This window comes from Drosophila nasuta, chromosome 2L, assembly GCF_023558535.2.
Source record: "Drosophila nasuta strain 15112-1781.00 chromosome 2L, ASM2355853v1, whole genome shotgun sequence".
NCBI classification, from domain to species: Eukaryota; Metazoa; Arthropoda; class Insecta; order Diptera; family Drosophilidae; genus Drosophila; species Drosophila nasuta.
The window spans coordinates 11,070,618-11,098,184 of record NC_083455.1 but is presented as its reverse complement, the minus strand read 5'-3'; the positions used below and the strand labels follow the sequence as shown (position 1 = coordinate 11,098,184).

General features: G+C 35.7%; 6 protein-coding genes across 6 annotated transcripts; 5 read left to right on the top strand and 1 right to left on the bottom strand.

The window, feature by feature from the left end:
* Positions 1-2,194: 2,194 nt before the first annotated feature.
* LOC132794720 (phenoloxidase-activating factor 2-like) lies at positions 2,195-3,834 on the top strand. The gene is made up of 3 exons (XM_060805062.1): positions 2,195-2,270; positions 2,356-2,837; positions 2,908-3,834. The coding sequence occupies exons 1-3, from the start codon at positions 2,198-2,200 to the stop codon at positions 3,751-3,753; spliced, it is 1,401 nt and encodes a 466-aa protein (XP_060661045.1). The 5' UTR covers positions 2,195-2,197; the 3' UTR covers positions 3,754-3,834.
* A 316-nt stretch (positions 3,835-4,150) lies between these two features.
* On the bottom strand, positions 4,151-6,038 carry LOC132794736 (phenoloxidase-activating factor 2-like). Its single transcript, XM_060805064.1, has 2 exons — positions 5,653-6,038; positions 4,151-5,252 (listed from the first exon to the last, which is right to left on the bottom strand). The coding sequence occupies exons 1-2, from the start codon at positions 5,956-5,958 to the stop codon at positions 4,401-4,403; spliced, it is 1,158 nt and encodes a 385-aa protein (XP_060661047.1). The 5' UTR covers positions 5,959-6,038; the 3' UTR covers positions 4,151-4,400.
* Positions 6,039-6,624: 586 nt separating this feature from the next.
* Positions 6,625-8,402, top strand: LOC132786024 (phenoloxidase-activating factor 2-like; the record flags this gene model as incomplete). Its single annotated transcript, XM_060792404.1, has 3 exons — positions 6,625-6,814; positions 6,900-7,327; positions 7,383-8,402. Coding segments are annotated over 3 exons (1,470 nt in total), but the record flags the coding sequence as incomplete, so codon positions are not given.
* A 2,632-nt stretch (positions 8,403-11,034) lies between these two features.
* LOC132798811 (phenoloxidase-activating factor 2-like) lies at positions 11,035-15,440 on the top strand. The gene is made up of 3 exons (XM_060810797.1): positions 11,035-11,040; positions 13,946-14,543; positions 14,606-15,440. Exons 2-3 carry the CDS (start codon positions 14,190-14,192, stop codon positions 15,359-15,361), a joined length of 1,110 nt encoding a protein of 369 aa, XP_060666780.1. The 5' UTR covers positions 11,035-11,040; positions 13,946-14,189; the 3' UTR covers positions 15,362-15,440.
* A 1,676-nt stretch (positions 15,441-17,116) lies between these two features.
* On the top strand, positions 17,117-20,488 carry LOC132798541 (phenoloxidase-activating factor 2-like). Its single transcript, XM_060810431.1, has 4 exons — positions 17,117-17,222; positions 17,308-17,580; positions 19,037-19,344; positions 19,407-20,488. The coding sequence occupies exons 1-4, from the start codon at positions 17,150-17,152 to the stop codon at positions 20,160-20,162; spliced, it is 1,410 nt and encodes a 469-aa protein (XP_060666414.1). The 5' UTR covers positions 17,117-17,149; the 3' UTR covers positions 20,163-20,488.
* A 2,505-nt stretch (positions 20,489-22,993) lies between these two features.
* On the top strand, positions 22,994-25,977 carry LOC132798733 (abnormal spindle-like microcephaly-associated protein homolog). The gene is made up of 5 exons (XM_060810696.1): positions 22,994-23,192; positions 23,248-23,307; positions 23,360-23,755; positions 25,282-25,590; positions 25,647-25,977. Exons 1-5 carry the CDS (start codon positions 23,125-23,127, stop codon positions 25,648-25,650), a joined length of 837 nt encoding a protein of 278 aa, XP_060666679.1. The 5' UTR covers positions 22,994-23,124; the 3' UTR covers positions 25,651-25,977.
* The last annotated feature ends 1,590 nt before the right edge of the window (positions 25,978-27,567 follow it).

Here is a 27,567-nt window from a genome sequence, read left to right as displayed (position 1 = left end):
TAATTTAAACTAGCAATTTAAATAAAACCACAAAATTATATTTTGTTTTTCCTTTTTGTGAATCGAATTCTATAGATTAAAATCGATAAATTTATAAATATTTTAAATACAAATGATATCTTGAAATTAATCAGATTTTTTGAATATTTATCTTCAAATAGAATTTTGATACATTTTTAATAAATAAACAAAAATGTTCCCACAATTATCCATTGATTTAGCACCACTGTGCGCGAACCCTCAGACTGCGCCTTTTTAGCACGTTCTGGCGGTCGCATGCTATATTTTTCAATTTGTAAACATATCCTGCGGTGCAAGCGCTGAAAGCCGGCACAAAAAAGGGCAGCAGCATAAGTAAACAGATGCCACACCCCCGCAGCTCCTTCGCTCCCCCTCGACAACAGTGGCAGTCCGGGGCGCCGACATGGTCAGAGTATGAAATGCATTTGCTTCATTTGTTTGGCGTGTTTCTCATGTCAACTTAATGTTTATTAGAAAACGTCTGCTTAAATTGCACTGGACAGCAGACCAAGCCACATTCCACGTTCCTCCTCCCGCCATGCACAGCAGACGATGCACATTCATCAGACGACAGAGAAAATATTCAGACACAGACACAAACTCAGTTTCAACCACCTATTGTGCCAACAAATTTCATTCTCTGACCTTATATCTTTATTAACAGGCAATTACACTTTCTAACATACAATAGTTTATTTTCTAAAATTATTTTCAACATTTAATTTATGTTTAATTGCAATAAAAATATTAATATATTTTTTTTATTTAACGAAATGCGAAATTTCGTTTACAAACTGCACCATTGATATAAAACATTTTGAAAATAAAACGAAATACAAAATAAATTTCATTCAAGTACTTATTCATAACGACAACGAATGCACAAAACAAACGAAAGCTAATCAGAGAGAGCAGCATTGATAACCCCCAACTAAGTCACAAGTAAGAAAAATACAGTCGAGTGTGCTCAAATGTGAGATACACGCTACCCATTTTGAATAAAAGCGAAATATTGTAAGTAGGCGTTTTCGCCCACACAAAAGAATTTCTTTAATAACATCCACAATTTTTATCTGATCGCAACCAATCGCAATTACAACTATTATAGTTATTATTGTATATACCAAAACTCGCAACTTACGCTTGTTATTCGATTTTTTTGATTTGCGGGCGCGGAAGTGGGCGTGGCGAAAATTTGAAACAAACTTGATCTGCGTGCAAACATAACAAATCCCGTCGAAATTAGAGCTCTATCTCTTATAGTCTCTGAGATCCAGTGTTTCATACGGACAGACGGACAGACATGGCTAGATCGTCTCGGTTATTGATGCTGATCAAGAATATATATACTTTATTGGGTCGGAGAAGCCTTCTTCTACCTGTACATTCATTTCCTGCCGGCACATAGTTTTAATACCCTTCTATGTGTGTGAACACTGAAAATTTGAAAACTAAATTTGGTTGTATTGAATATAAAATAAATGAAAATTATTACATACCCCTTGGTAAATCTATGCATATCCAACAGTTACAGAAAACATGATTAGTTATAGCTATGCAAAACAAAAACCTGATATTTATTAGTGGTCACTATTTACAAAAATCTGAGGCATTCTGGAATCGTGTTTAATGGAATTTAGAAATGACACAGTTCTTAGATGCACTAAAATCTAGTATGCGCGTAAGCTAATAAATCGTTGAGGACAACTAAATGCATGCCACAAAAAATTAAAATTGTTTTCCATTGTAAATTCTGGAACTAAATAATTAACAAAGCTACAAATAAGTAACACTAATCACTTATTTCATCTTAATAAAAATACCGCATGAGACATTAAACAATGTAGAACTATCAAAGTTATAACAAACAGCGGATGATAAATATAATTTACAAATAAATCTCTAAATCATTTTTTGGTAAATATAGTTTAATTTATAAAAGACATTCTTGCACAACATTTTAAAATTAATAGCTTGAACAACGGATTGCGCACTTCCGTTTATAGGCCACATCCATTTGCGATAATGGCATGTGCGGAAATTTTCTGAATGCCTGATATGAGCCTATATACATACATATGCATTAGTATTTGGACAAAATGAATCACAACAAATTGAATTGATAGCGATGAGTATAAATAAAAGGAATATGCCTTGTTCAGATATAGTCGTCATAATGTTGTGCTCATGGAAGATTGTTTTAATTCCTCTGCTCCTCACGGGCTTTGTTGTTGCGGATTCAACAGTAGGTAAGTACTAGAGAATTGTGCGGAACACAGTGTAGAATTTATTTAAATTATAAATTATTATTTATTCGGCATTACATAAATCAAGATGACTATGATTACGAAAAGTTGGACAGCATGTTCCGAATGTTAGAAGAAGAAGAAACTACGCCGGTAACAGCAGAACATCCGGAGACTAAAACTACAACTAGAAAAAGCAATAAACTCGACGAGTACTTGACGGAAGACTTCAGGAAATCTGAAGAGCATGTACCACATCAACACAACACTGATTTGAACGTACCACACGATGTTGCAATTCAATTGGTCAGTCTACGAACACATGTGACAACTGCATTGTCTGTCATTCAGCAGCAAGGCGAGGCATTCGTGAACTTAATCGATGTCTACTTGAATCAAACGAAAATTGTACGCGAAAACAAAATGTGTGGCAAGGAACACGTATGCATTAAGAAAAATCTGTGCAAATCGGAGCCCGTCGACGGCAACGGCCATGTTATGTACAGGTTCCGAAATGTTGGTAACGAGCCTTGCAATTATTTGCAAACTTGCTGTCATATCATCGATACGGTAAGGAACTGCATCAGAATATCTATGTATAGTATATATAAATACCCACCTAACCACGATTGTATTGCAGATAGAAGAAATACCTGAAGCAAGTGATGAGAATCAACCATCAATCTGCGGCAAACGAAATGTGAATGGCTTAAAGGGCACCTTGGATGCTAAACCAAATATGGAAGCGCAATTCGGTGAATTTCCATGGATGGTTGCAATTATGTGGAATACAAAACCAATTGGTGGTGGTTCAATTATAGCCCCTAATGTAGTGATAACAGCGGCAAATAAGGTCCAAAATCACACGCTCAAGGAAATTAAAGTTAGAGCTGGTGAGTGGGATTTGGAAAAGCAGGATGAACCTATGCCCCATTTAGATCGCAATGTCATACAGCTGATTTTACATGAAAGGTTCTCTCACAAAGAGAGAAGCAATGATATCGCTCTACTTATTCTCGATAAACCATTCAGCACGCAGCCAAACATTGCACCCATCTGTTTACCGACTCACAATGAGAACTTTGACTTTCAAGATTGCGTTGTCACGGGTTGGGGTAAAGAAGTACGTAACGACGATTTTCCAAATGTTCTCAAAGAGATACCGCTTCGTGTGCTGCCGAATTCGCAATGCAACGATTTACTGCAGAAGGCAACTGGCTACCGCGAGCTTCGACTGCACTCAAGCTCAATTTGTGCGGGCGGTGAGAAGGGCTTGGATGCCTGTTTCGGCGACGGCGGAGCTCCACTTGCGTGTCCCATAAAAGGCAGCCCTAATCGCTATCAACTTGCCGGCATTGTCGCCTGGGGCATTGGCTGCGGTCGGAAGAATGTTCCGGGAGTATATACAAATGTTGCCGCTTTTACTCCGTGGATTAGCGATCAACTCAGAAGCTTCAACATTGAGAGCAAATACTATACCGCTTAAACACCAATTATTGCAATACTGAAACGTAATCGTAATGTAGTAATCAATGCTCGGAAATTAATAAAGAGCTTCATTTATGCATATGCTTATCTTACTTATTATTTACACCAATCAATCATTTTTATTAAAATAATTGTCACGGTTCTAGCGAACTAATGAACCACTCTGCTAAACTGGTTTCAGCTTCCAGAAGCTGTTGCAAAGAGATGAATGAACTAATGATATACCTAACTTGTACTAGGTGATGGATTCCATTACAGCGAACTGAATGAACTGATCTGCCGAACTAGTTCTCTATGAGTGATGTGCAGTTTATGGTCTTACATTTTGAACTAGAATGTGCTGCTGGAATAGTAATACGTCATCTATGTATATATAAATAAATTAATACAATTGCTATTTTTGTAAGCGGTTTATTGTTTGCTCCATAAGACATAACTTAGCTTACAGCAATTGATAATTAATCTGTATATAATTGAAGTTGTTTCACCTTAACAGCGTGGGAGAACAATTAACAGAACTTATAGATTTAGGCCAGAACAGAACCACTAACACACTGCAAGATGTCTTATCGAACTTATCGATATGGCTCTGAAGTGAGCCATATTCAGTGAAACAGTGAAGCAATTGTTTTTTTTTTATTTTGGTTATTTGGGAACCTGATACAGTTGTAGCTGTTGATTAATCCATGGAAGCAGCAACTTCACATTGGCATACACGCCGGGCACATTCTCGTAGCCACACTCGAGGCCCCAGGAAACGATGCCTGCGACCACATAACGATTGGGTTCGATCCGTGTCGAGGGACAGGCCAACGGAGCTCCTCCATCACCCAGACAGGCATCGCGATCCTTCTCACCACCTGCACAAACGAAGCTGCTGTGCAACTGGAAATAGCGTCCCAAGCGTGTGCTACGCAATTGCTTCTGGCACTTGAAGCTCGGTATGTAGGGTAAATCAACCTTTTTCATTAAATTCGGGTAGTGTGGATCGCTCATGGTCTTCTTGCCCCAGCCCGTGACGATGCAGCGACGATAGTCAAATTCCTCGGATTTATCGGGCAAACAAATGGTATCGATGTGTGGCGATAGCTTAAACGGTGTCTGCAGAATAAGCAGAGCTGCATCGTAGAAACCGACAGCGCGATTGAAACTCGGATGCACAATCGTCTTGGCCACTAGACGATCCTGATGGTGATAGGGTTCAGATGTGGTCAGTTTATCCCATTCACCGGCTCGCACTCGAAGATTGCCCTCTCGACTATTTTCGATTTTATGCGCTGAGGTCAGCACCACATTTGGGGCGAGGAGACTGCCACCTCCCTGAGCTTTAAAGCTGCATTGCCCGTTCTCGCAAACTCTCTCTTCGATGCTTACCATCCAGGGAAATTCGCCAAATTGCGCCTCATTGTCATTGGTATTGTTTAAGGTGAGTTGTAATCCTTTTGGATTTCTATAGCCACAGCCACGGGAAACATACTCTTCAGTGGGCTTCAAGATCTGACGGCGATGAAATTTGAAATTAGCGATGATGAATATTATAAAAATGCCGTATCGATGATATTTTCTTGATTAGAGAAAGATCAAAGTGAAGTTTTTTATATTTCTTTAAAAATTGAAATATACTTGACATTCTTTTATGATCGCTCAAAAATGAGATACGCGTCTACACATTACGTTAATAAATAAATTAACTACATTTTAATTATCCTGAGCATTCAGAATAATAAATATAATGAACTTTCAAATAATATTCATATTAGATTTCGTTAGCCTTCAAATTAAATTAAATATATCAAATAAAATATGAGTATTTTTCAAAAAAAATATAATGAAAGGAAATAGCACGAAATTTCTGCTAAATGTGTGACTTTTTTTTGCCGCTTTCTCTTTTTCAAACCTTTTCGCCATCAGCGCAGCAAGTCTCGGTCCATAAGCATCCATCATTATTGGAGAATGATGCAGTGCGCAAATCAATGATAGCTCTGCCATCCGTTATGATTGTTCCATCAGCATTGCACAAATGTCTTAGCACACATTCCTTGTCATTGTGAACTCCACACGATCTCACAACTACTTCATCCTCAGACAATTCGTCAAGGGTCGGACCATAAGTTGTTTCCCGGTATTTGGTTTTACCCACTACATCTGAACGAATCAGCGTTAAGTGCAGAAATATCCCACATATGAGCAATGAATACTTCATACTGAGATCTAAGTATGTTATAGAAACTAAGCGAACGAAACGGTCGATGTGAAATCTGTTTGAATACTGACTGCCTTCTGGTCAGCGCATAAACATTAAATAATGAAGAAGAGACATACTTTAGTAGAGACTTCGCGATACTCTATTTCCTGTTAATCTTGATGAATTTAAAATTCACTTTTAATGTTTCACAAACTCTTCTTAATGTTAAAAATATTGATTTCGTCACACCCTTATCAAAAGCTAAATTGTACATTTTACTAAAATATACAAAAAATACATATATGTATGTATGTAAATTGTTGATAAAGTAATTCATTAAAAGCCATAAAGTACATTACGTACAGTAATCTGAAGTCGAGCACACAACACAAAAATTTTATTTTTATAAACGACAAAGTAAAATAATGTCGTTTTTGTATTGTTCAAATATATAATATAACAAACAAAACAAGAGAAGTATTTAAATAAATATATATAAAAATATTCTTGATTAGCATTAATCTCATGCATTTTTAATATATTTTATAAGATCGTGTAACGCATTTCACCTATCCAATGTACTCCGTTTTTCCTTTTTTTTTCTTAGAAAAAAATAACTAATGAAAATATATATACATACGTATAATTATAAATATTTCTAATATGCGCATTCACATCAAGTGATTATTTTGCGGCTGGTACTCACTTATAAATGAATCACAACAAATTTCACTGAAAGTAAGCGGAGTAGCGGGTATACATAAATGCTCTAGAATTGGACTAATTCAGATAGTCGTCATAATGTTGTGTTCATGGAAGATTGTTTTAATTCCTCTGCTCCTCACGGGCTTTGTAGTTGCGGATACAACAGACGGTAAGTGCTAAAGAATTGTATACAACACAGTGTAGAATTTATCTAAATTATAAATTATTATTTCTTCGGCATTACATAAATCAAGATGACAATGATGATTACGAAAAGTTGGACGACCTATTCGGATCGTTAGAAGAAGAACAAACTACGCCGGAAACAACAGAACAGCCGGAGCCTGAAACTACAACTAGAAAATGCGATAAACTCGATCTGGATTTGGAAAAAAACATTTTGGAAGGCAAGCTGATAAGTTTACTCAATGCATCGCCCGAACAACTTGTGCAATTGAAAGCCGCTCTCAATGAGTCATTCAATGATGTTGGAAAACGACTTGCAAATCAAACTACACCGATCGAGTCAAATGAATCGAACGTCAAGTCGTGTGGTAAACAAAAAGAATGCGTCAATTCTTTGTTGTGCAAAAACAGCAAGAAAGCGAATAAATACAATATCGTCAAATCATCCCCTGATGTCTGTAGCTCCGATCAAATTTGTTGCCACATATCTGATAAGGTTAACAATCTTCACAACTTTTATTTCAGCTATTTAACTAATTCGAATATTGCAGATTGATCAGGAGGTGCTGCCAAGCTCGATGAAAAAGTGTGGCTATAGCAATCCAAATGGCATACTATTTACCAACGAAGGCGGGAGACATAATGAGGCTAAATACGGAGAATTCCCATGGATAATTGCTCTCCTAGAACGTGTACCTACACCGGCAGCGGTTCTGGATGTATTTATTGGAGGCGGCTCGATCTTAGCGCCAAATATTGTACTCACAGCTGCACACAAGGTAGTCAACACAACTGCCGAAAATTTATATGCCCGTGCTGGTGAATGGGATAGTGCCACAGACCGAGAGTTCTTTAAGCATCAAGATCTAGATGTGCAACAGATTATCATACATCCGAGCTATGGGAAATGGGAAAACAACATTGCACTACTGGTGCTAAAAGGAAGCTATTATCCCAGTCCTCATATATCGCCCATTTGCTTGCCCAACGAATTTGCCAATTTCGATAAGGAACGTTGCATTGTCGCCGGCTGGGGCAAAACATCACTTAATAGCAAAGAGTATCCACACATTCTCAAGAAGATCAATGTGCCAATTGTTCCACAAACGAAATGTACCGAAAAACTGAGACAGAAAATTAAAGATTTTAATGTTCATCCAAGTAACATTTGTGCTGGCGGCGAGAAAGACATCGATTCCTGTTTCGGCGATGGCGGAGGTCCTCTCGTCTGTCCCATGAAAGATAATCCGAATCGCTATTATCAGGCAGGTCTTGTTGCCTGGGGACATTATTGCGGACTGGAGAATGTGCCAGCGGGCTACACTAGTGTGCCCTATATGATGCGCTGGATTTCTCAAGAACTTCGCAAACTGCAAATTAACAGCACTTACTATACTGCCTAGACAAGAACTACAAATGGGTGCGAAATTTTCACATTTTGATTGCAATTTTCAAATTTGTAGGGTATTTAAAGGACATTCCATCAACTTTTGTGTAGCATTTAGAGTAATTGAAATGTACTTTTGAATTGCATAAGTTAATAAATATTTATTATTACTTGACGGATATTGCAAGCATTCTTTAATTATACTAAAGGTCTAAGGACATGCATAAAACAATGTAGCTTTAACCATACGAGTATCGCCACTGAAAAATTCTTAAAACTGTAAAAACAAAAATAAATACAAGTGTTTGCTCTCGACAAGCTTTTATTGTTGTTCAAAATTTGCAGTATGCCTTAATATATATTTAAAATAAAAAATGTGCAATACATTAATAATTTAAAGTTTAAATTAGTTTTAATATATAAAATTATTAATTTTATTTTACTCCGGCGAAGCTACGAGAAAAATGGAAGATTTTATATATACAACATAGTATATACATACGTTCATTTTCATTTTCCTAAAAAATCTAAAACTTATCAACTCTTTTGTGTGCGTCAGCTCGAAGCATTAATCACACAATAATTATTTTTAAGCATGAAAAAAATAAATTACCATTTAAGCTCGTTAGAAATGTTTGTAGCATTCCTCATTTAGGTTTATGATCGCGTTTTAAATCTATATGCAATAATAAGATTTTTCTGGGCACTTCAATATGGTTTAAAATCGCTTACTTTCAATTTAATTTTAAATTTAAAAATCATTACACTGATTTGTCCATCGCACTATGGGCCAAAAGCCCAAATTTGCGGCATAAACTCTAAAAATGGACCTAAGATTCTGAAAATTTGCACAAATATCTGGGAGAGAAAGATAGAATTTCGGAAAAAATTTTGTGTCAATTTGACCACGCCTTCCTCCCGCCCCCATATAACCGTCCGTATGAAACACTGGATCTCAGAGACTATAAGAGATTGATATAAGAGATTGGTTGCGATCAGATAAAAATTGTCGAAGTTATTAAAAAACAAGTAAGAAAGCTACAGTCGAGTGCACTCGACTGTGAGATACCCGCTACCCATTTTGAATAAAAGAAATATATTTTGCGATATTTTTCTCAAAATATACCAAATATACTGCAAAAATACTAAAAATATACCAAATAGTATATTTGGTATATTGATATAGTACCGCATTCAAAATATACCATAGACGGCACAATATACCAGATTGTCATCTATAGCAACTAAGACCCCTAGTAAGTAGGCGTGTTTGCCCATACAAAAGTATTTCTTTAATAACTTCGACAATTTTTATCTGATCGCAACCAAATTTTCAGGAATCATAACTACTATAGTTATTATTGTATATACCAAAATTGGCAACTCTAGCTTTAAAATTACGCTTGTTATTCGATTTTTTTGATTTGCGGAGGCGGAAGTGGGCGTGGCAAAAATTTGAAACAAACTTGATCTGCGTGCAAACATAACAAATGCTGTCGAAAAAAAATTATAGCTCTATCTGTTATAGTCTCTGAGATCCAGTGTTTCATACGGACGGACGGACAGACACACAGACACACAGACGGACATGGCTATATCGTCTGGGCTGTTGACGCTGATCAAGAATATATATACTTTATAGGGTCGGAGATGCCTCCTTCTACCTGTTACATACATTTCCTGCCGGCACAAAGTTATAATACCCTTCTACCCTATGGGTAGCGGGTATAAACACTTTGAGCAGCGCTGCATAAGAGAACTCATAAACACCTGCAACATGTATTGTTATTTCAAAAACGGGCAAAAACCATTACTAAAAATTGATTCTATAGAGATTTGTTAAAAATATTACATTTTTACCTTTCAGACACTTTGAGGCATTTAAAAGAAAAGCTTCACAGAACACATGTACTTTTGTTAGAATAAGCTAGAACAACACATTTGCATCACAGTAGTCAAAACAACACAAACATTTAGAAATATAGAAAAACGTTTAGTAACTATTAATTTACATACCTTGACCTTTATTTTCCATTTACACACTTTTAACTTTTAATGTTTGGTTCAATTGATTTACGAGCTGCAAGTCGTCAAATTTTTCGCGGGTTTTTTGTCTAAAACAAAACGACACTGAACAGCTGACTTTAAAAGCGCGCAAAAAATGAGGGGTATTCCCAAAAAATTTTATCAACATTTTTTTATATCATATAAGTATTCAAGATACCAAAAAAATAAGTAAACAACACTATTTCAAAAAAAAAGAAAAATCATTTATGCCGCATATTTGGGATTTTGGCCCATAGTGCATCGCAGTAAAACAGTTCAACACATTTTGAGATTGTGAAATCGTAATATTCATACATATTATTATTCATTTGGATACACACATATTAACTTGACGCTCTCTCGGCTATCCAAACTCTCTCTCGATATTGGGTATCTTATGAATTCTCTCATTATATGTCACATTCTTTGTTATACATCATTGAGCAACGCAGTCAGTCTTAATTGAGAAGCATAATAAAACGGACGCTAAGTTACAAATCGTATTGTTTTCTTAAGTGTGTATAACTACCACAGTATTCTCAACAAGTAAGAAAGCTACAGTCGAGTGTACTCGACTGTGAGATACCCGCTACCCATTATGAATAAAAGCAATATATTTTGCAGTATATTTCTCAAAATATACCAAATATACTACAAAAATACTAAAAAAAATATACCAAAATGTATATGTGGTATATCGATATAGTACCGCATTCAAAATATACCATAGACGGCACAATATACCAGATTGTCAGACAAAGTAACTAAGACCCCCAGTAAGTAGGCGTTTTTGCCATACAAAAGTATTTCTTTAATAACTTCGACAATTTTTATCTGATCGCAATCAAGTTTTCAGGAATCATAACTACTATAGTGATTATTGTATCTACCAAAATTCGTAACTCTTGCTTTAAAATTACGCTTGTTATTCGATTTTTTTGATTTGCGGGGGCGGAAGGGGCGTGGCAAAATTTGAAACAAACTTGATCTGCGTGCAAACATAACAAATGTTGTCGAAAAAAAATTATAGCTCTATCTCTTATAGCCTCTGAGATCTAGGTGTTCATACGGACGGACGGACAGACACACAGACACACAGACGGACATGGCTATATCGTCTGGGCTGTTGACGCTGATCAAGAATATATATACTTTATAGGGTCGGAGATGCCTCCTTCTACCTGTTACATACATTTCCTGCCGGCACAAAGTTATAATACCCTTCTACCCTATGGGTAGCGGGTATAATAATACGCGTTAGCGATAACTAATGCTTAATTATACCCGCTACCCATAGGGTAGAAGGGTATTATAACTTTGTGCCGGCAGGAAATGTATGTAACAGGCAGAAGGAGGCATCTCCGACTCTATAAAGTATATATATTCTTGATCAGCGTCAACAGCCGAGACGATATAGCCATGTCCGTCTGTCCGTCTGTGTGTCTGTCCGTCCGTCCGTATGAACACCTAGATCTCAGAGAATATAAGAGATAGAGCTATAATTTTTCGACAGCATTTGTTATGTTTGCACGCAGATCAAGTTTGTTTCAAATTTTTGCCACGCCCACTTCCGCCCCCGCAAATCAAAAAAATCGAATAACACGCGTAAATTTAAAGCTAGAGTTGCGAATTTTGGTATATACTATAATTAGTATAGTAGTTATGATTCCTGAAAATTTGGTTGCGATCAGATAAAAGTTGTGGAAGTTATTAAAGAAATACTTTTGTATGGGCAAAAACGCCTACTTATAAGGGGTCTTAGTTGCTTTGGCCGACAATCTGGTACATTGTGTCGTCTATGGTATATTTTGAATGGTGTGCTGTATCGATATACCAAACATACCAGTTGGTAGTATTTTTTTTTAGTATTTTCGGTATATTTTGAAAATAATACCGCAATATATTCCCTTTTTTAAAAATGGGTAGCGGGTATCTCACAGTCGAGCACACTCGACTGTAACTTTCTTACTTGTTTTTTATTTGTAAATGTGCTCGTCATTCACAGATCTCCCGAGATGCTTTTTGTAAGGGGTTTGCTATGGCTTCTGATAGTCTGTTTAGCCAGTGTGGTTAGTGCCGACGATTCCGACGACATTTTTGATGATATTATAAATGAAAAATACGATGGCTGTGATCATATACAGTGGAAAGGAATCGAGAATCAATTATTACAAAACTTAAATAATATATTGAATTCAACTTGCAATTGGTTATTAACGAAAGAAACTGAAGATATATTCCGCGATGCCATGAGGAAATTGGAAAAACGCTTTTAATAATGAACCCGACATTTCTCTAACTGAAACACCAATTACAGCGATCCCAATAAAGCTAAGAAAACAACAACAACTACCACCACAACCCCAGCACCAATTCAAAAAACCTGATGCCTTGTATTTCCTAAGATTTCCACAATCTGCAAATTAACAGCACTTACTATACTGCCTATGCAAGAACTACAAATGGGTACAAATTTCACATTTTGATTGCAATTTACAAATTTTTGGAATAATTGAAATGTACTTTTGAATTGCATAATTTAATAAATATTTATTATGACTTGTCGGAAATTCGAAGTAGTCTTTAATTATACTAAGGGCTAAATATAAACAACAGTATCAAAGGCTGAAATATATAATATATGTATATTCAAGCATATTACAATATAGCTTTTACCACATTGCCACTGAAAAATTCCTAAAACTGCGAAAACAAAAGTAAATACAAGTCTTTGTTCTCGATAAGCTTTTATTGCTGTGCAGAATTTGCAGTTTGCCTCAAAATATATCTAATACAAACAATGTGCAATACATTAAAATTTTAAGGCTTGAATTAATATTAATATACAAAATTAATAACTTTATTTTACTCCGGCGAAGCTGCGTGAAAAATGGAAGATTTTATATATACAACATAGCATTTGGGTAATTCCATGACGGAATTTGTCCCATGTGAAAATAACATAAACTAAAACAATTTTAAAAATAAGAAAAGGGTTTTTTTATTATAATATTTATAATTTAATTAGAGCTAAAAATGGATTTGGAATTTTATTTTTGTTTTGTTTTCTGTTCTGATAATTGCAAAAATTAACAAATTCGTACGCAAAACCAAAAAATGAACGAATTTATATATTTTATCGTAAAACAGAGCAAGTTCCTAAAATGAATCTTAGCTCTTAATATAGTGCTTATCTAAAGCTTTAAAAATAACATTCACTTATTGTTGAAATTGTTTCAGTTTATGTTATTTTCACTGCAGAGCACTGTAAAAAAGTCTCGCACGCGACGAATTCCGCCATGGAATTACCCATATATAAGTTCATTTTCATATTCCTAAACAATCTGAAACTTATCAACTCTTTTCTGTACGTCACAATAATTACTTTTAAACTGGAAAAAATGCCATTTAATTTCTTTAGAAAATTACATATGTTATGTAGCAACAATAACATTTTTTTTTTGGGCACTTTAACATGGTTTAAAATCGCTTACTTTTAATTTAATTTTAAATTAAAGAATCAGTACACTGTTAGAGCTTGTCCAGCGCAGTAAAACAGTTCAACAAATTTTAAGATTGTGGGATCGTAATATATATTATTATTAATTTGGTGCGCTTTTAACTTGAAAATTGTTTAGTATTCTTAATAAATTTATTTGTCAATGTGGTCGTCATTCTCAGATCTTCCGAGATTGTCTTGTTAAAGGGTTTGCTATGGCTTCTGATAATCTGTTTAGCCAGTGTGGTTAGAGCCGACGAATACGACGATATTATTGATGATATTACGAAAGAAAAATACAATGGCTGTAATCATACACAGTGGGAAGAAATCGAGAATCAATTATTACAAAACTTAAATAATATATGGAATTCAACTTGCAATTGGTTATTAGCGGAAGAAACTGAGGAAATATTCCGTGATGCCATGCGGAAATTGGAAAAACGCTTTAATAATGAACCCTACTTTCCAGTAACAGAATCACCAATTACAGCGATCCCAAAAATAACAACAACAACAACAACTACCACCACAACCCCAGCACCAACAACAACTACCACCACAACACCAGCACCAACAACACCACCATCAACGACAAGAAGCACTACAACGACAACAACCGTAGCACCCATTGTGCAATGCGGTGAAGACAATGAGAATCGATGTGTTGCATTTTGGAAATGCAAGAGCTCCAGGACGCTGAACGATAAATATGAAATCGATATAACTACAAGAGACGAATGTCATTACTTGGAGACCTGCTGCCCCTATGCGGAGATTGTAAGTATAAAATTATTTTAATTCAATTACGATCTTAATTATCATTATTCTACATACAATAGTCAAATGCTTCGAGACGGTTTATTAAATCAGTCCCCTCCACTTGTGGCTATGGCACAAATAATGGTGTTATTATGACCATTAAGGGAAAAAGAGCGAGTGAATCGAATTTCGGAGAGTACCCCTGGACTGTTGGTGTATTTGACATGGAGGATAAATATCTCTTTGGTGGTTCATTGATCTCAATAAAGGTGGTGCTAACCAGCGCAAGTGAACTGAATTCAAAACACCGGAAGGTTCGAGCTGGTGAATGGGATATGAAAACCAACAAAGAGGCATTGTCATATGAGGAGAGATTCGTCAAAGAGACTGTGATACATCACAAGTTTGTTTTTGATGTCTATGCAAATGATGTGGCGCTGCTTATTTTAGAGAAACCATTCAAACTGTTACCGCACATTCGACCCATCTGTTTGGCCAGCAACATTGAACTGAACAGGAAGGAATGCATTGTCACAGGCTGGAATGATGATACATGGGCGCATCAATCCATTATGAGAGCAATGAAACTTCAGTTAACTCAATGTAACAGCTTTGTACACAAAACTCTGCTGTGTGTAACAGGTAAGAATTCGGATCTCACCTATGGAAACGGCTCACCTCTGGTATGTCCCGAACAAGGTAGTACCAATCGGTATTATCAAATTGGAATTTGGAGCCATGGAATCTCTACAAATGGAACGAAATTCACTGACGTTCAACGTCAATATGAGTGGATAAGATCAGAACTTGCTAATCGTAGTATTTTGATTAGTTAAAGGAAGAAAGAATAGTCTCGCAAAATTACAATCGAAAATCTTCGTGGGTTTCTTCTAATGTATAATCTAAAACTTAATAATCAAAATATACATACACATACATATACATTTGAACAATGTTAACAATATAATAAAATTATGTTTCTTTATATTTTCAATGACGTTTTGTTCATTCAGTCCATGTTAACAGTATTTAGTATTAGTGTTGATGAATATTATAAAAATACGGTATCGATGATTATTTTCTGAATTAGAAAAATATCAAAGTTAAGTTTTTTTAAATTGCTATTGATATTGCCACATTTACTTTTGAGTTAATTTATCGTTAGCTTTCAATGTTCTTAAAATATATCACCAAATGATAAATTAGTATTTTTGAATTAAAATTAAAATAAAAAGAAGTATCTCGAAATTTTTGCAAAATGTGTGATTTTTTTGGCGCTTTCTCTTTTTCAAACCTTTTCGCCATCAGCGCAGCAAATCTCGGTCCATAAGCATCCATAATTATTCGAGAATGATGCATTGCGCAAATCGATGATAGCGCTGCTATCCGTTATGATTGTTCCAAATGTTCTAGCACACATTCCTTGTCCTTTTGAACTCCACACGATCTCACAACTACTTCATCCTCAGACGATGGGTCGGATCACAAGTTCTTTCCCGGTATTTGGTTTTACCCACAACGTCTGAACTAATCAGCGTCAAGTGCAGAAATATCCCACATAAGAGCAATGAATATTTCATATTGAGATCTAAGAAACTAATACGCTGCTTAGACTAGGCTTCCATTATAGAAACTTCTGTGAAGTAGAACATTCATCAATCCATAAGCGGCTCTGTGTAAGAGAGGTCCGGCTAATGGTGCGGCACCACTGATCAAGCGGAAATGATTCTGAAAAAACGGTCGTATTTTGGGAAATTTTTTAGAAAATTTATCGAAAAAGAAATGCGATATCGTTGGAAACAATCTGATTATTCCACTTCCAAAATTTTGGCGCCTTAAAATTATTTCAAAATTAAACTTGAAATTTGAACTTGCGTGTTTCATTAATAAACAATAGTTTAATATGTAAGGGCTACTAAAATAGTTTAGAAGCTCACCAAAAGGAAACATTAGAAAATGTTCTAAGAAGATCGCCAAGACAATTGTTTACTTTGTATGGAAATATGATTGTTGCAGTGCGGATTACTTATTTATATATAAATATTCACTTTTTGAATGCTGTCAGTGTAGCACAATTTATTAAATAGCTAATTTTTGTTGTTGATTTGCTTCAATTGCCTTTGATATTCATCTTCTTCCTGCTAAGTTTGTTTAAGGTAAATTTGAAATCTGTTTCAATACTGACTGCTTTCTGGTCAGCGCATAAACATTAAATAATGAAGAAGAGACATACTTTAGTCGAGACTTCGCGATACTCTATTTCCTGTTAATCTTGATGAATTTAAGATTCACTTTTAATGTCTCACAAACTCTTCTTAATGTTTAAAATATTTATTTTGCCACACACTTATCAACAGCTAAACTGTACATTTTACTAAAATTAAACAATATGTATGTATGTGAATTGTTGATAAAGTACTTTATTAAACCCAAGGAAAAAAGCCATGAGTACATTATACATACGTATAATTATAAATATTTCTAATATGCGCACTCACACCAAGTGATTATTTTGCGGCTGGTACTCACTTATAAATGAATCACAACAAATTTCACTGAAAGTAAGCGGAGTAGCGGGTATACATAAATGCTCTAGAATTGGACTAATTCAGATAGTCGTCATAATGTTGTGTTCATGGAAGATTGTTTTAATTCCTCTGCTCCTCACGGGCTTTGTAGTTGCGGATACAACAGACGGTAAGTGCTAAAGAATTGTATACAACACAGTGTAAAATTTATCTAAATTATAAATTATTATTTCTTCGGCATTACATAAATCAAGATGACAATGATGATTACGAAAAGTTGGACGACCTATTAGGATCGTTAGAAGAAGAACAAACTACGCCGGAAACAACAGAACAGCCGGAGCCTGAAACTACAACTAGAAAATGCGATAAACTCGATCTGGATTTGGAGAAAAACATTTTAGAAGACAAGCTGAAAAGTTTACTCAATGCAACGCCCGAACAACTTGTGCAATTGGAAGCCGCTCTCAATGAGTCATTCATCAAATTATCCGATCAAATTCATTGCACATATCTTAAAAAATTAGGTAAGTACGACCGGCAGCACTTAGAGGGGCAGAACATTGACTTGTGGAAGTCCGTAGCTGTACTGATACATCGTGGCTTAGAGTGTGCTTTAGTTTCTTCGATAAGGGATATCAGCCCATTATACATGTTGCTGATATCAAACCCAAAGCCTTCTTTGGCAAGGGTGCTTGCGATCTCATTACCTTCCATGCCCTGGTGGCAGTTGAACTGACCTGACCGCAGTTGAGTTCAGTGACTCAATTACTCTTCTGCTCTCCAGGACAACCTTGGATTTGACAACATCAGAATGCGTTTATTTTATATAAGCTTTGCTGTCAACAAAGATGTTAATTGCGTTGGCCAACTCACTTAAATAATGCTGTAGTAGTCAGGGAGTTTATTGGAGTGTTTGGCAACCTGGGGCTCGGGCCCGGGAGAGTGCCTCCTAGCACGTTCATTTTAATGGTTGAATCGCCATTCGTAACTACCACCCGCTTATCACCAAGAAGGCAGTAGATCCATCGATGGATCACTGAAGCCGTGTTGACTGAATCCAGGCGCTTCATAATGGCATCATTTGTGTCATTATTAAAGGCGCCTGAAATATCAAGAACAGCCCCCAAAGCTTTTCTAAGGTTTTTAGTAGAAAAGTCTTTAGGCTGATTGGCCTGAAGTTGTTGGGAATAACATGGCTGCATTTGCCCGCCTTCAGAAGGAAAATGATCTTGGAAGTCCTCCATGACACCAAGCAAAACACGCCGAATATGTTAAATCTCTCAAATGTTTGTATTGACTGTACAAATTTGTTATGTATTTAAAGGATGTATGTGTAAGTACATTTCGATATTATTGAACTTATCAAATTATTATTGCGCCTCAAATTTAATTGCTTTAGAAATATATATAGCATTACTGGTTAGAGGCTTATCAATGAGTTTTTAATTTATATGCAATCGTGAAATGTTTTTTTATATACTTTAATGTGGTTCACAATCGCATGGTTTGAATTTCAGTTTAAATTGAACAATCAGTGCATTATGCGAGGTCGGCCAGCGCAGTAGGAAAGTTCAATAAATTTTGAGATTGTGGGATCGTATTATTATTCATTTGGTGTGCATTTAACCTGAAAATTTTTGAGTATTCTCAATAATACGCGTTAGTGATAACTCTTGCTCATCATTAACAACTCTCCCGAGATGCTCTTTGTAAGGGGTTTGCTATGGCTTCTGATAGTCTGTTTAGCCAGTGTGGTTAGAGCCGACGATTCCGACGACATTTTTGATGATATTATGAATGGAAAATACGATGGCTGTAATCATACACAGTGGGAAGAAATCGAGAATCAATTATTACAAAACTTAAATAATATATTGAATTCAACTTGCAATTGGTTATTAGCGGAAGAAACTGAGGAAATATTCCGTGATGCCATGCGGAAATTGGAAAAACGCTTTAATAATGAACCCTACTTTCCAGTAACAGAATCACCAATTACAGCGATCCCAAAAATAACAACAACAACAACAACTACCACCACAACCCCAGCACCAACAACAACTACCACCACAACACCAGCACCAACAACACCACCATCAACGACAAGAAGCACTACAACGACAACAACCGTAGCACCCATTGTGCAATGCGGTGAAGACAATGAGAATCGATGTGTTGCATTTTGGAAATGCAAGAGCTCCAGGACGCTGAACGATAAATATGAAATCGATATAACTACAAGAGACGAATGTCATTACTTGGAGACCTGCTGCCCCTATGCGGAGATTGTAAGTATAAAATTATTTTAATTCAATTACGATCTTAATTATCATTATTCTACATACAATAGTCAAATGCTTCGAGACGGTTTATTAAATCAGTCCCCTCCAGTTGTGGCTATGGTACAAATAATGGTGTTATTATGACCATTAAGGGAAAAAGAGCGAGTGAATCGAATTTCGGAGAGTACCCCTGGACTGTTGGTGTATTTGACATGGAGGATAAATATCTCTTTGGTGGTTCATTGATCTCAATAAAGGTGGTGCTAACCAGCGCAAGTGAACTGAATTCAAAACACCGGAAGGTTCGAGCTGGTGAATGGGATATGAAAACCAACAAAGAGGCATTGTCATATGAGGAGAGATTCGTCAAAGAGACTGTGATACATCACAAGTTTGTTTTTGATGTCTATGCAAATGATGTGGCGTTGCTTATTTTAGAGAAACCATTCAAACTGTTACCGCACATTCGACCCATATGTTTGGCCAGCAACATTGAACTGAACAGGAAGGAATGCATTGTCACAGGCTGGAATGATGATACATGGGCGCATCAATCCATTATGAGAGCAATGAAACTTCAGTTAACTCAATGTAACAGCTTTGTACACAAAACTCTGCTGTGTGTAACAGGTAACAATTCGGATCTCACCTATGGAAACGGCTCACCTCTGGTATGTCCCGAACAAGGTAGTACCAATCGGTATTATCAAATTGGAATTTGGAGCCATGGAATCTCTACAAACGGAACGAAATTTACTGACGTTCAAGGTCAATATGAGTGGATAAAAACAGAACTTGCTGATCGTAGCATTTTTATTAGTTAAAAGAAGAAAGAATAGTCTCGCAACATTACAATCGAAAATCTTAGAGGGTTTCTTCTAATGTATAATCTATAACTTAATATTCAAAATATAATCATTTGAACAATCTTAACAATATAATAAAATAATGTTTCTTTATATTTTCAATGACAACAAAGAAACTTATTAATATTTCTATCAGTTGAAGGCGAAAATTTAATTGCTTATGCTTTCTTTATTAGCCTCGCCATATTACAATCAATAATCATAGAGGGTTTCGGATATTGTCGCAAATGTATGATCAATAATTCAATATTCAAAATATAAACATTTCAATAACGTAAACAATATATTAAAATTATGTGTTTTTGTAATTTAATCTATAGTAAATATTTTACAGGGAGGTCATTGATTACGTATTGCACATTCAGTATATCCGATAGCGATGACAGTATGAAGTCAGTGTATACTTAAAATAAATGAGTAGCCTCATTGGTGCTGTAGACGCCACATTTACTGGTCGTCTTCTCTTGAAGCCATGGCCATTACCTTTCTGCCCAGCCGCATGTGGTGCTCCGCAAGCGAAACGCATTAGGTTTTGTGCCATTCGCTCTGCGACTGAGTTCCAGTTAACGCGGCTGCTACATAATGTGGCAAGTGTTGGCTCTATGGGGAGTCCCCCGTTCGCTTCTTGGCCCTGTTGCGCCTTGCTGGGTATGCTAAGGCATTTCAATTTTTATTCTCTCTAACTTTACCAGCAGCCTCAAATGTTTATACATTAGCAACATTTGTGCCGTTGCCGTCGTCGTTGCCTGCCAGCTGCCTCTGCTGTGGCCTCTGTTGAGGGCGACGCGTCGTCCTTGTCGTCGTCACAGGTGCTGATTATATTGAAAATTATTAGTAAAACATTGCACTGGCGCTAGCACAAGTCCACGCCCACACCAACCCCCTCACGCCCACTCACTGCATGTGGGCAATAAAAATTGATTGCATACTTTGCGGTGTGCCAAATGTGCGACGCGTCTGCTCTGCGCTTTCTGTGAGAGTGTGTGTATGTGTATGAGTTGAAGATGGTCTAAATAATTGCTACATTTTGAAGCCTACCGTTGTACCTATCCTATACTTTTTATTTAAATTAGTTGTGAACAATATAGTGTATTTATTTTCTATATAATTCAGTTAAACCATTTATATTATAAAAGATTTTAATCCAGAAACTTAATAATTTTTATTAGTATTTTTATTTTATTAAAACAGTTTTCTACCGATATGATTTAATACTTCAGCAAAATTAGACATATACATATATACATTTACTTATGAGTTTAACCCCTTTGGAGTCTCTTATATAGGAATCTCATTGAAAAGTCCAGTGAATTCCGCAATAAAAAAGAAGTAAAACTGGTCTATACTAGCAGTTATCATTTGTATAAATATCATATACGTGCAATTTGATTTTATAAAATATAAAACTTGAAGGCTAACCCAATTTATTGGTTGATTAACGAATAATTAATCAGAAATGTAATTCAATTAATTTATTTAAAATACGACAAAAATATAAAAAATAAATATAGCTTAGAGGAATAACTTAAATAAGTAATTGGAAAACCATCCATTATTTTGTCAAACAATGTTGAACTATTCGGTTTTCCTAATTGCGCGAGCTACAATCGATAGGTAGAGAAGGAGGACCTGCCTTATCGCACATATTGTTGTGCTCTATCTGTACATTGACAATAATTTCAAAATTGATGATGTGCACATAATAAAGTGTCAAATATCAGCACACATCAGAGCATTGCGAGACGTGCAGCATCATCAGCAAACGACTTCGACATCGACATCGACATCAACGTCGACATCATCGCAATGCGGCCAAGAGTGGTTTGATGGTTGGTAGCGATGAGGCTGTGGGGAGAGGCACCAGGATAATGGCTATGAAGACAGCTTCAACTGCGACTGGCAGCGGGAATAAATAAACCAAACGTGCACTGTACCTAAATAAGAATAAAATAAAGAAGACCAAAATAAAAATAAAATGTAAAAAAAAGTAACATTGGGAAAGAAAATTGAGAAAATTGATTGAGCGTACGAAACGAAACAAAATACGCTGGGACGTAGAGACAGAATCCTGAAAGGAGGAGACGAAACAAGTAGCATTCCTTGAGGATGTCAACATAGAAAAGTTAACGCTTGTCATACGCCAAAGCACCTTGAGTCCTCGTTTCGTTTTCCCTCTTGCTCTTGTTTCTCTTCGGTTTTTGGCCTGAATTTTGATCAGCACAATTTTTCACCTTTAAACAATTTGGCCCCAAAACGCTGCTGTCTCCTACAATTTACTTATATTTTCCTTATTGTTTTCCTTCCTGACTCCCCCCGCATCAGAGCTGGGTTGACATGCCATTTAATCTATTTTCGCCAAAGCTGTTTGCATACTTTTAGCGTACACTGTTGCATAAGTTAGTCACTGAGTTGGTTAACTGCAAGTATGTTGCATAAACTTCAATAAACTGCCAACGGAATTTGCAACTATACTGTAATTGGATTGTCGACGACCAAAGTAAACGCTGCTATTATCGATAGTAAAGCGCAGTAAATCCAATTTGTATACATTCTATTGTAGAAAGAAACATTTTAGAAGGGAATTGCAAAAGATGACAATTATATAACTTAAAATAGTGTACATATGCATGTACTATTGGCATACTATCGTGTAAAATGGTTTTCGAATTTCTCTATGGAAAATATGGATTTATTATCAAATTGACGCAAATAAATAAAAATGGATATAAATACAGTAATTTGTGAGTTCCAGTTTTATTAAAAAACTTTGATTTTGTAATCAAATTACAATGAGATGTTCAAATATTAACTTGACTTTGATCAATTACTAAAATACAATAAACACTAAATAAAAACTTAATATTACAAAATACAAAAAAAATAATAATAAAACTAAAACATAAAAAAAGAATAATACACAATGTTTCATTATAACTTTGTTGAGCAGAAAATGTCGATGCTGTCGACAAATGTGCGATCCGCCTACGAGTAAGTTGCAACAATTGTGAATTTTATACTCAACTTCTAGGCAGTCATCACACAGATGTGAGGAAGATTTCTCGGGATTCAAAGATGACAAAGAGGTGCCTCAGGAGCTCTCGCAGTAAGTGATTCCACTACTCATATGGCTACCCAGCTGATCATCCTGTTGCCAGGACTTGCCTGCTGATACTCGACTATAAGCAATTTTTGGCCGCACGTTGCATTCAACGCGCATGGCGTCGCTACTACGCCAGTAGACCAAATCGCAAAGATTGGGCCGCAATCAAAATACAACGTTGGTGGCGCGGCTATGCGACGCGCAAGAATTATCTGAAGCTGGTCGAGAACATGTTGCACGAACGTCTCTGGGCGCATTACAATAGATCGGCGACGAAGATACAAGCACTGTATCGTGGCTGGTTGGTGCGTCAAACAGTGCACGATGCGTACAGCTTGCGTCACACACAACAGCTGGCCGCTGAAGAGCTACTCTGTTGTGTGGCATACAGGCTGCACCATCTGCTGCGCACTCAGGCCATTCCCGGTGTCTACTCGTTGCGCAACTCCACGTAAGTCTCGAGAATACTATATGGTATATATCATGTCTATAGTTTCAAATTAAAAATAACTAAAACTAAATTAAAAACAACAAAAATTTTATATCGGTCATAAATATGCACACTTATTACTGATGTTTCTTTATTTAATTTTCATTAATTTAATTTAATTTAATTTTTTTTTGGTATATTTATATTTCTCTTACATTTTTATACCCGCTACCCATAGGGTAGAAGGGTATTATAACTTTGTGCCGGCAGGAAATGTATGTAACAGGTAGAAGGAGGCATCTCCGACCCTATAAAGTATATATATTCTTGATCAGCCGAGACGATATAGCCATGTCCGTCTGTCCGTCTGTCCGTCTGTCCGTCCGTCCGTCCGTCCGTCCATCCGTATGAACACCTAGATCTCAGAGACTATAAGAGATAGAGCTATAATTTTTTTTCGACAGCATTTGTTATGTTTGCACACAGATCAAGTTTGTTTCAAATTTTTGCCACGCCCACTTCCGCCCCCGCAAATCAAAAAAATCGTATAACAAGCATAATTTTAAAGCTAGAGCTAGAGCTAGAGAATTTTGGTATATACAATAATTACTGTAGTAGTTATGATTCCTGAAAATTTGGTTGCGATCAGATAAAAATTGTGGAAGTTATTAAAGAAATACTTTTGTATGGGCAAAAACGCCTACTTACTAGGGCTCTTAGTTGCTTTGGTTGATATTTTGAATGGTGTACTATATCGATATACCAAACATACCATTTGGTATATTTTTAGTATTTTTTTTAGTATTTTCGGTATATTTTGAAAATGATACCGCAATATTTTGCCTTTATTAAAAATGGGTAGCGGGTATCTCACAGTCGAGCACACTCGACTGTAACTTTCTTACTTGTTAGTTATTAATTATTCATGATTACATATTTACACGCCTATTAAACTTATCAATAGTTTTTTCTCAATTTGTATTTTACTTATTTATGTTAATCTTATATACTAATATTATATTTTTGTTATCTTTGTAACATATTTTATTATTTTTTTATTAAATTCTCCTTTTTCAAATTTAAAAGTTTTGTATGTTGGGTTATTGCGCGCCGTGACTTAACTTTAACTTTTTATTTTCATTCATTTTATTTAGTTTCTGATCATTGTATGTCATTATCGTTTTTGTTTTTTTTTTGATTATTTATTTTTATCTATTTTTCTATTATTATTTGTTGTAAACTTTTCAATTCATTACTGAGAATTAAGACACAATTTTATATGACAAAATACGGCCGCTGGGGTTTTTTGTAATCTTTGTTTATATTTTAAATAAAGTACAATTTCAGTATACTCAATATACTTCTCAGTAAAGTATATATTTTTTTATTATTTCGTATAACTTAAAAATAATATCGCAATGTTATGGTTTTATTTCACATTCGAGAAGACCTGACTGTAGCTTTCTTAACAGAACCTAATATTGTTCAATATCTATTGAGAGATTTTTCTGTTTTTCCGAATGATATTCTTTTTTTGTTTGTTTTAGCTGCCTCTCGAAGGTGGAAAAGCTATTGACCAGCACAACGTTTCGCTTTCACAACGATCGAGCACGTTATTACCAAATGCATATGGCCAACCTCATGAAGAATCGACGTGAAGAATTCAAGCGCAACAAGTTTAGGACTGCGGTGCCATTCAAGGGACCCAATTTCAATACGGGCTGCAATTTGGCATGCGAAGAGAGTGCTTTTGGCATCAAGTATTTGGATGCCCGTATGTACAAAATCATCAAGGAGTATGAGACTGGGAAGATCGACGAAAAAAATCAAGAAGGTGCATCGCACCTTGGCAGACCGTAATTACATAATTTTTAATTTAGTTGTTTTCTCATTTGCTTCCTTTAATCTCAAGGTAAATATCGCAAGCATGTGGAGGACATGATCTCCCGCACTGTCAACACATCTCACAACTTTTGTGGCGATGTAATCGAGAGCATGCGCAAATGGAGGATTTGGGATGATAACAATTTGAAAATAAGTGAACATATTTTTCGCACACCTGAAATGCTGAACAGCTTCCTCGATGAGGCTGCCATTCTAATAGATGAGTTGAACAATGTGCCATGTTATTGTCGAATTGATAACTTTGAAGAAGTGACATGTTGACAATATTTCAGTACAAATTATCCTAAAGAGGCAAAGTTAATACTTCTGTCTTATTAAATTTCAGTATGGAATATGGACTGGAGTGAGTTTTTCACTGGGAACTGGAAGCTAAAGCAACATGTGTATTTGACTGAACCAATTAAGGCTCATTTATTTGGCTTTGTTCTGCTGTTTGGGAGAAAAGTGAGGTGGAATACAAAAAAAGTATAAAAATGTAGAGGGAAAGAGGCAAAATTATGGCAGAAATACTGCGGAGAAATATTATGTTAGAGGGGGAAATATAAAAACAAAATTGGGGTAGTTGATTTATCTGATTATAGAAATAGATATAGAAAAAAGGATAAAAAATAGGAGAGGATCTCATCTCGGGTTTAATTTAGATTTGGCGAAAAAGTCATGGTTGAGTAGTGAAAAGAACTAAATAAAATCGAAATGAATAAAAAACTAGATCCCTATATGGAGTAGAAAAAAATGAATCTGGGTTAGATAGCTATATGACAAGAAACCAAGGAATAATAAATGAATCATGTAAATTTTTTTTAAAAAGAGCGTGAAGAACATGAAAACATTGAATAAATAAGAGAAAGAATCGTCTACTTTTACGACCAATAACCCACAATCCAATCCAATTGAAAGCTTATAATAATAATTTTATAGGAATTTTGATGGATTCGAGAATTTTCCTAAATACCTGTGTCGTTGGACTTCTTTAAATGAAGCACTTTTTAAATTTAAATGTGTTTAATAAATTTGATCTTCAAGTGGAGTTAGATTTTAGGAACTGGTCTTTTTTTACAGTGTAGGCAAAACAATAGGCAACCAAATGCTCAGAATCAACATAGCTAGCAAGGAGCAAGGATACAAGACGAAGGACGAAGTCAAAGGCAAGTCAGTAGCACACCTGTCTACGAAAGTGGGCTGAGCGAGAATGTTGATGGTAGGAATTTGGCTTTGTTTTCTTTTGGTTCGGCGAAAGGCATTTAATTTATTTTTGGCCTGGCCAAGATGAAGATGGAGAACAGGCAGAAGATGGGCTGAAGCTATCGACACATCGCACATGAGTAATTTTTAAGCCAAATTTTGGGCTGTGCGTGGTAAATCCAGGCATGCCACCTATAAATACTTGACATGGCTACAATGGCTGCCTACCCCCGCCCCGGCTACGTGGCAACTAGGGCAACCCTCACTCTTAACACCAACCAGCAAGAAAGATACAGCTTAGAGTGCTCGACTCTGAGATATCCGATAACCATATTTATAGAGTACACAACATTTAAACGTGTTCAAAAGTTGGTTTCTTAAAAATGTAATTACTAGAGCTGATAAAACAGTAAACATGAACCTAACATAAACCTTGAACTCTGTTAAATGAATTGTAATCTAATGTATTTTGTTTTATTTAATTCCATCCAATTTAATTAATTTAATTTACCATTCTTTATTATATTTTATTTTTAAATTTTTTAATTAAATTTAATATTCTTCTAATTTTGTAAGCGTAGCCACTTTTTTAAGCAAATGTAAACTGCGTGATCTGACTTGACATAACTGAATTTTCTGCTCTCTAGAAGATGATGAAAATATACTTGTGTACTTCAAGGTGTCAACGATGCCTCATATTCTGCGAGTTATAATACCCTTCTACCTTAAGGACAGCGGGTATAAAA

What these genes read in the sequence shown, in the direction of transcription:
- LOC132794736 (XM_060805064.1), bottom strand. Translation starts at nt 5,958, where the DNA reads ATGAAGTATTCATTGCTCATATGTGGGATATTTCTGCACTTAACGCTG. An exon ending in GCTGCGCTGATGGCGAAAAG is followed by an intron (nt 5,253 to 5,652) that starts GTTTGAAAAAGA and finishes CATCGCCGTCAG; the next exon opens with ATCTTGAAGCCCACTGAAGA.
- LOC132798811 (XM_060810797.1), top strand. Translation starts at nt 14,190, where the DNA reads ATGCGGAAATTGGAAAAACGCTTTAATAATGAACCCTACTTTCCAGTA. An exon ending in GCTGCCCCTATGCGGAGATT is followed by an intron (nt 14,544 to 14,605) that starts GTAAGTATAAAA and finishes TACATACAATAG; the next exon opens with TCAAATGCTTCGAGACGGTT.
- LOC132798733 (XM_060810696.1), top strand. Translation starts at nt 23,125, where the DNA reads ATGTTTCATTATAACTTTGTTGAGCAGAAAATGTCGATGCTGTCGACA. An exon ending in AATGTGCGATCCGCCTACGA is followed by an intron (nt 23,193 to 23,247) that starts GTAAGTTGCAAC and finishes GTCATCACACAG; the next exon opens with ATGTGAGGAAGATTTCTCGG. An exon ending in TACTCGTTGCGCAACTCCAC is followed by an intron (nt 23,756 to 25,281) that starts GTAAGTCTCGAG and finishes TGTTTGTTTTAG; the next exon opens with CTGCCTCTCGAAGGTGGAAA.
- LOC132794720 (XM_060805062.1), top strand. Translation starts at nt 2,198, where the DNA reads ATGTTGTGCTCATGGAAGATTGTTTTAATTCCTCTGCTCCTCACGGGC. An exon ending in TGTTGCGGATTCAACAGTAG is followed by an intron (nt 2,271 to 2,355) that starts GTAAGTACTAGA and finishes ACATAAATCAAG; the next exon opens with ATGACTATGATTACGAAAAG. An exon ending in GCTGTCATATCATCGATACG is followed by an intron (nt 2,838 to 2,907) that starts GTAAGGAACTGC and finishes ATTGTATTGCAG; the next exon opens with ATAGAAGAAATACCTGAAGC.
- LOC132798541 (XM_060810431.1), top strand. Translation starts at nt 17,150, where the DNA reads ATGTTGTGTTCATGGAAGATTGTTTTAATTCCTCTGCTCCTCACGGGC. An exon ending in CACATATCTTAAAAAATTAG is followed by an intron (nt 17,581 to 19,036) that starts GTAAGTACGACC and finishes CCTACTTTCCAG; the next exon opens with TAACAGAATCACCAATTACA. An exon ending in GCTGCCCCTATGCGGAGATT is followed by an intron (nt 19,345 to 19,406) that starts GTAAGTATAAAA and finishes TACATACAATAG; the next exon opens with TCAAATGCTTCGAGACGGTT.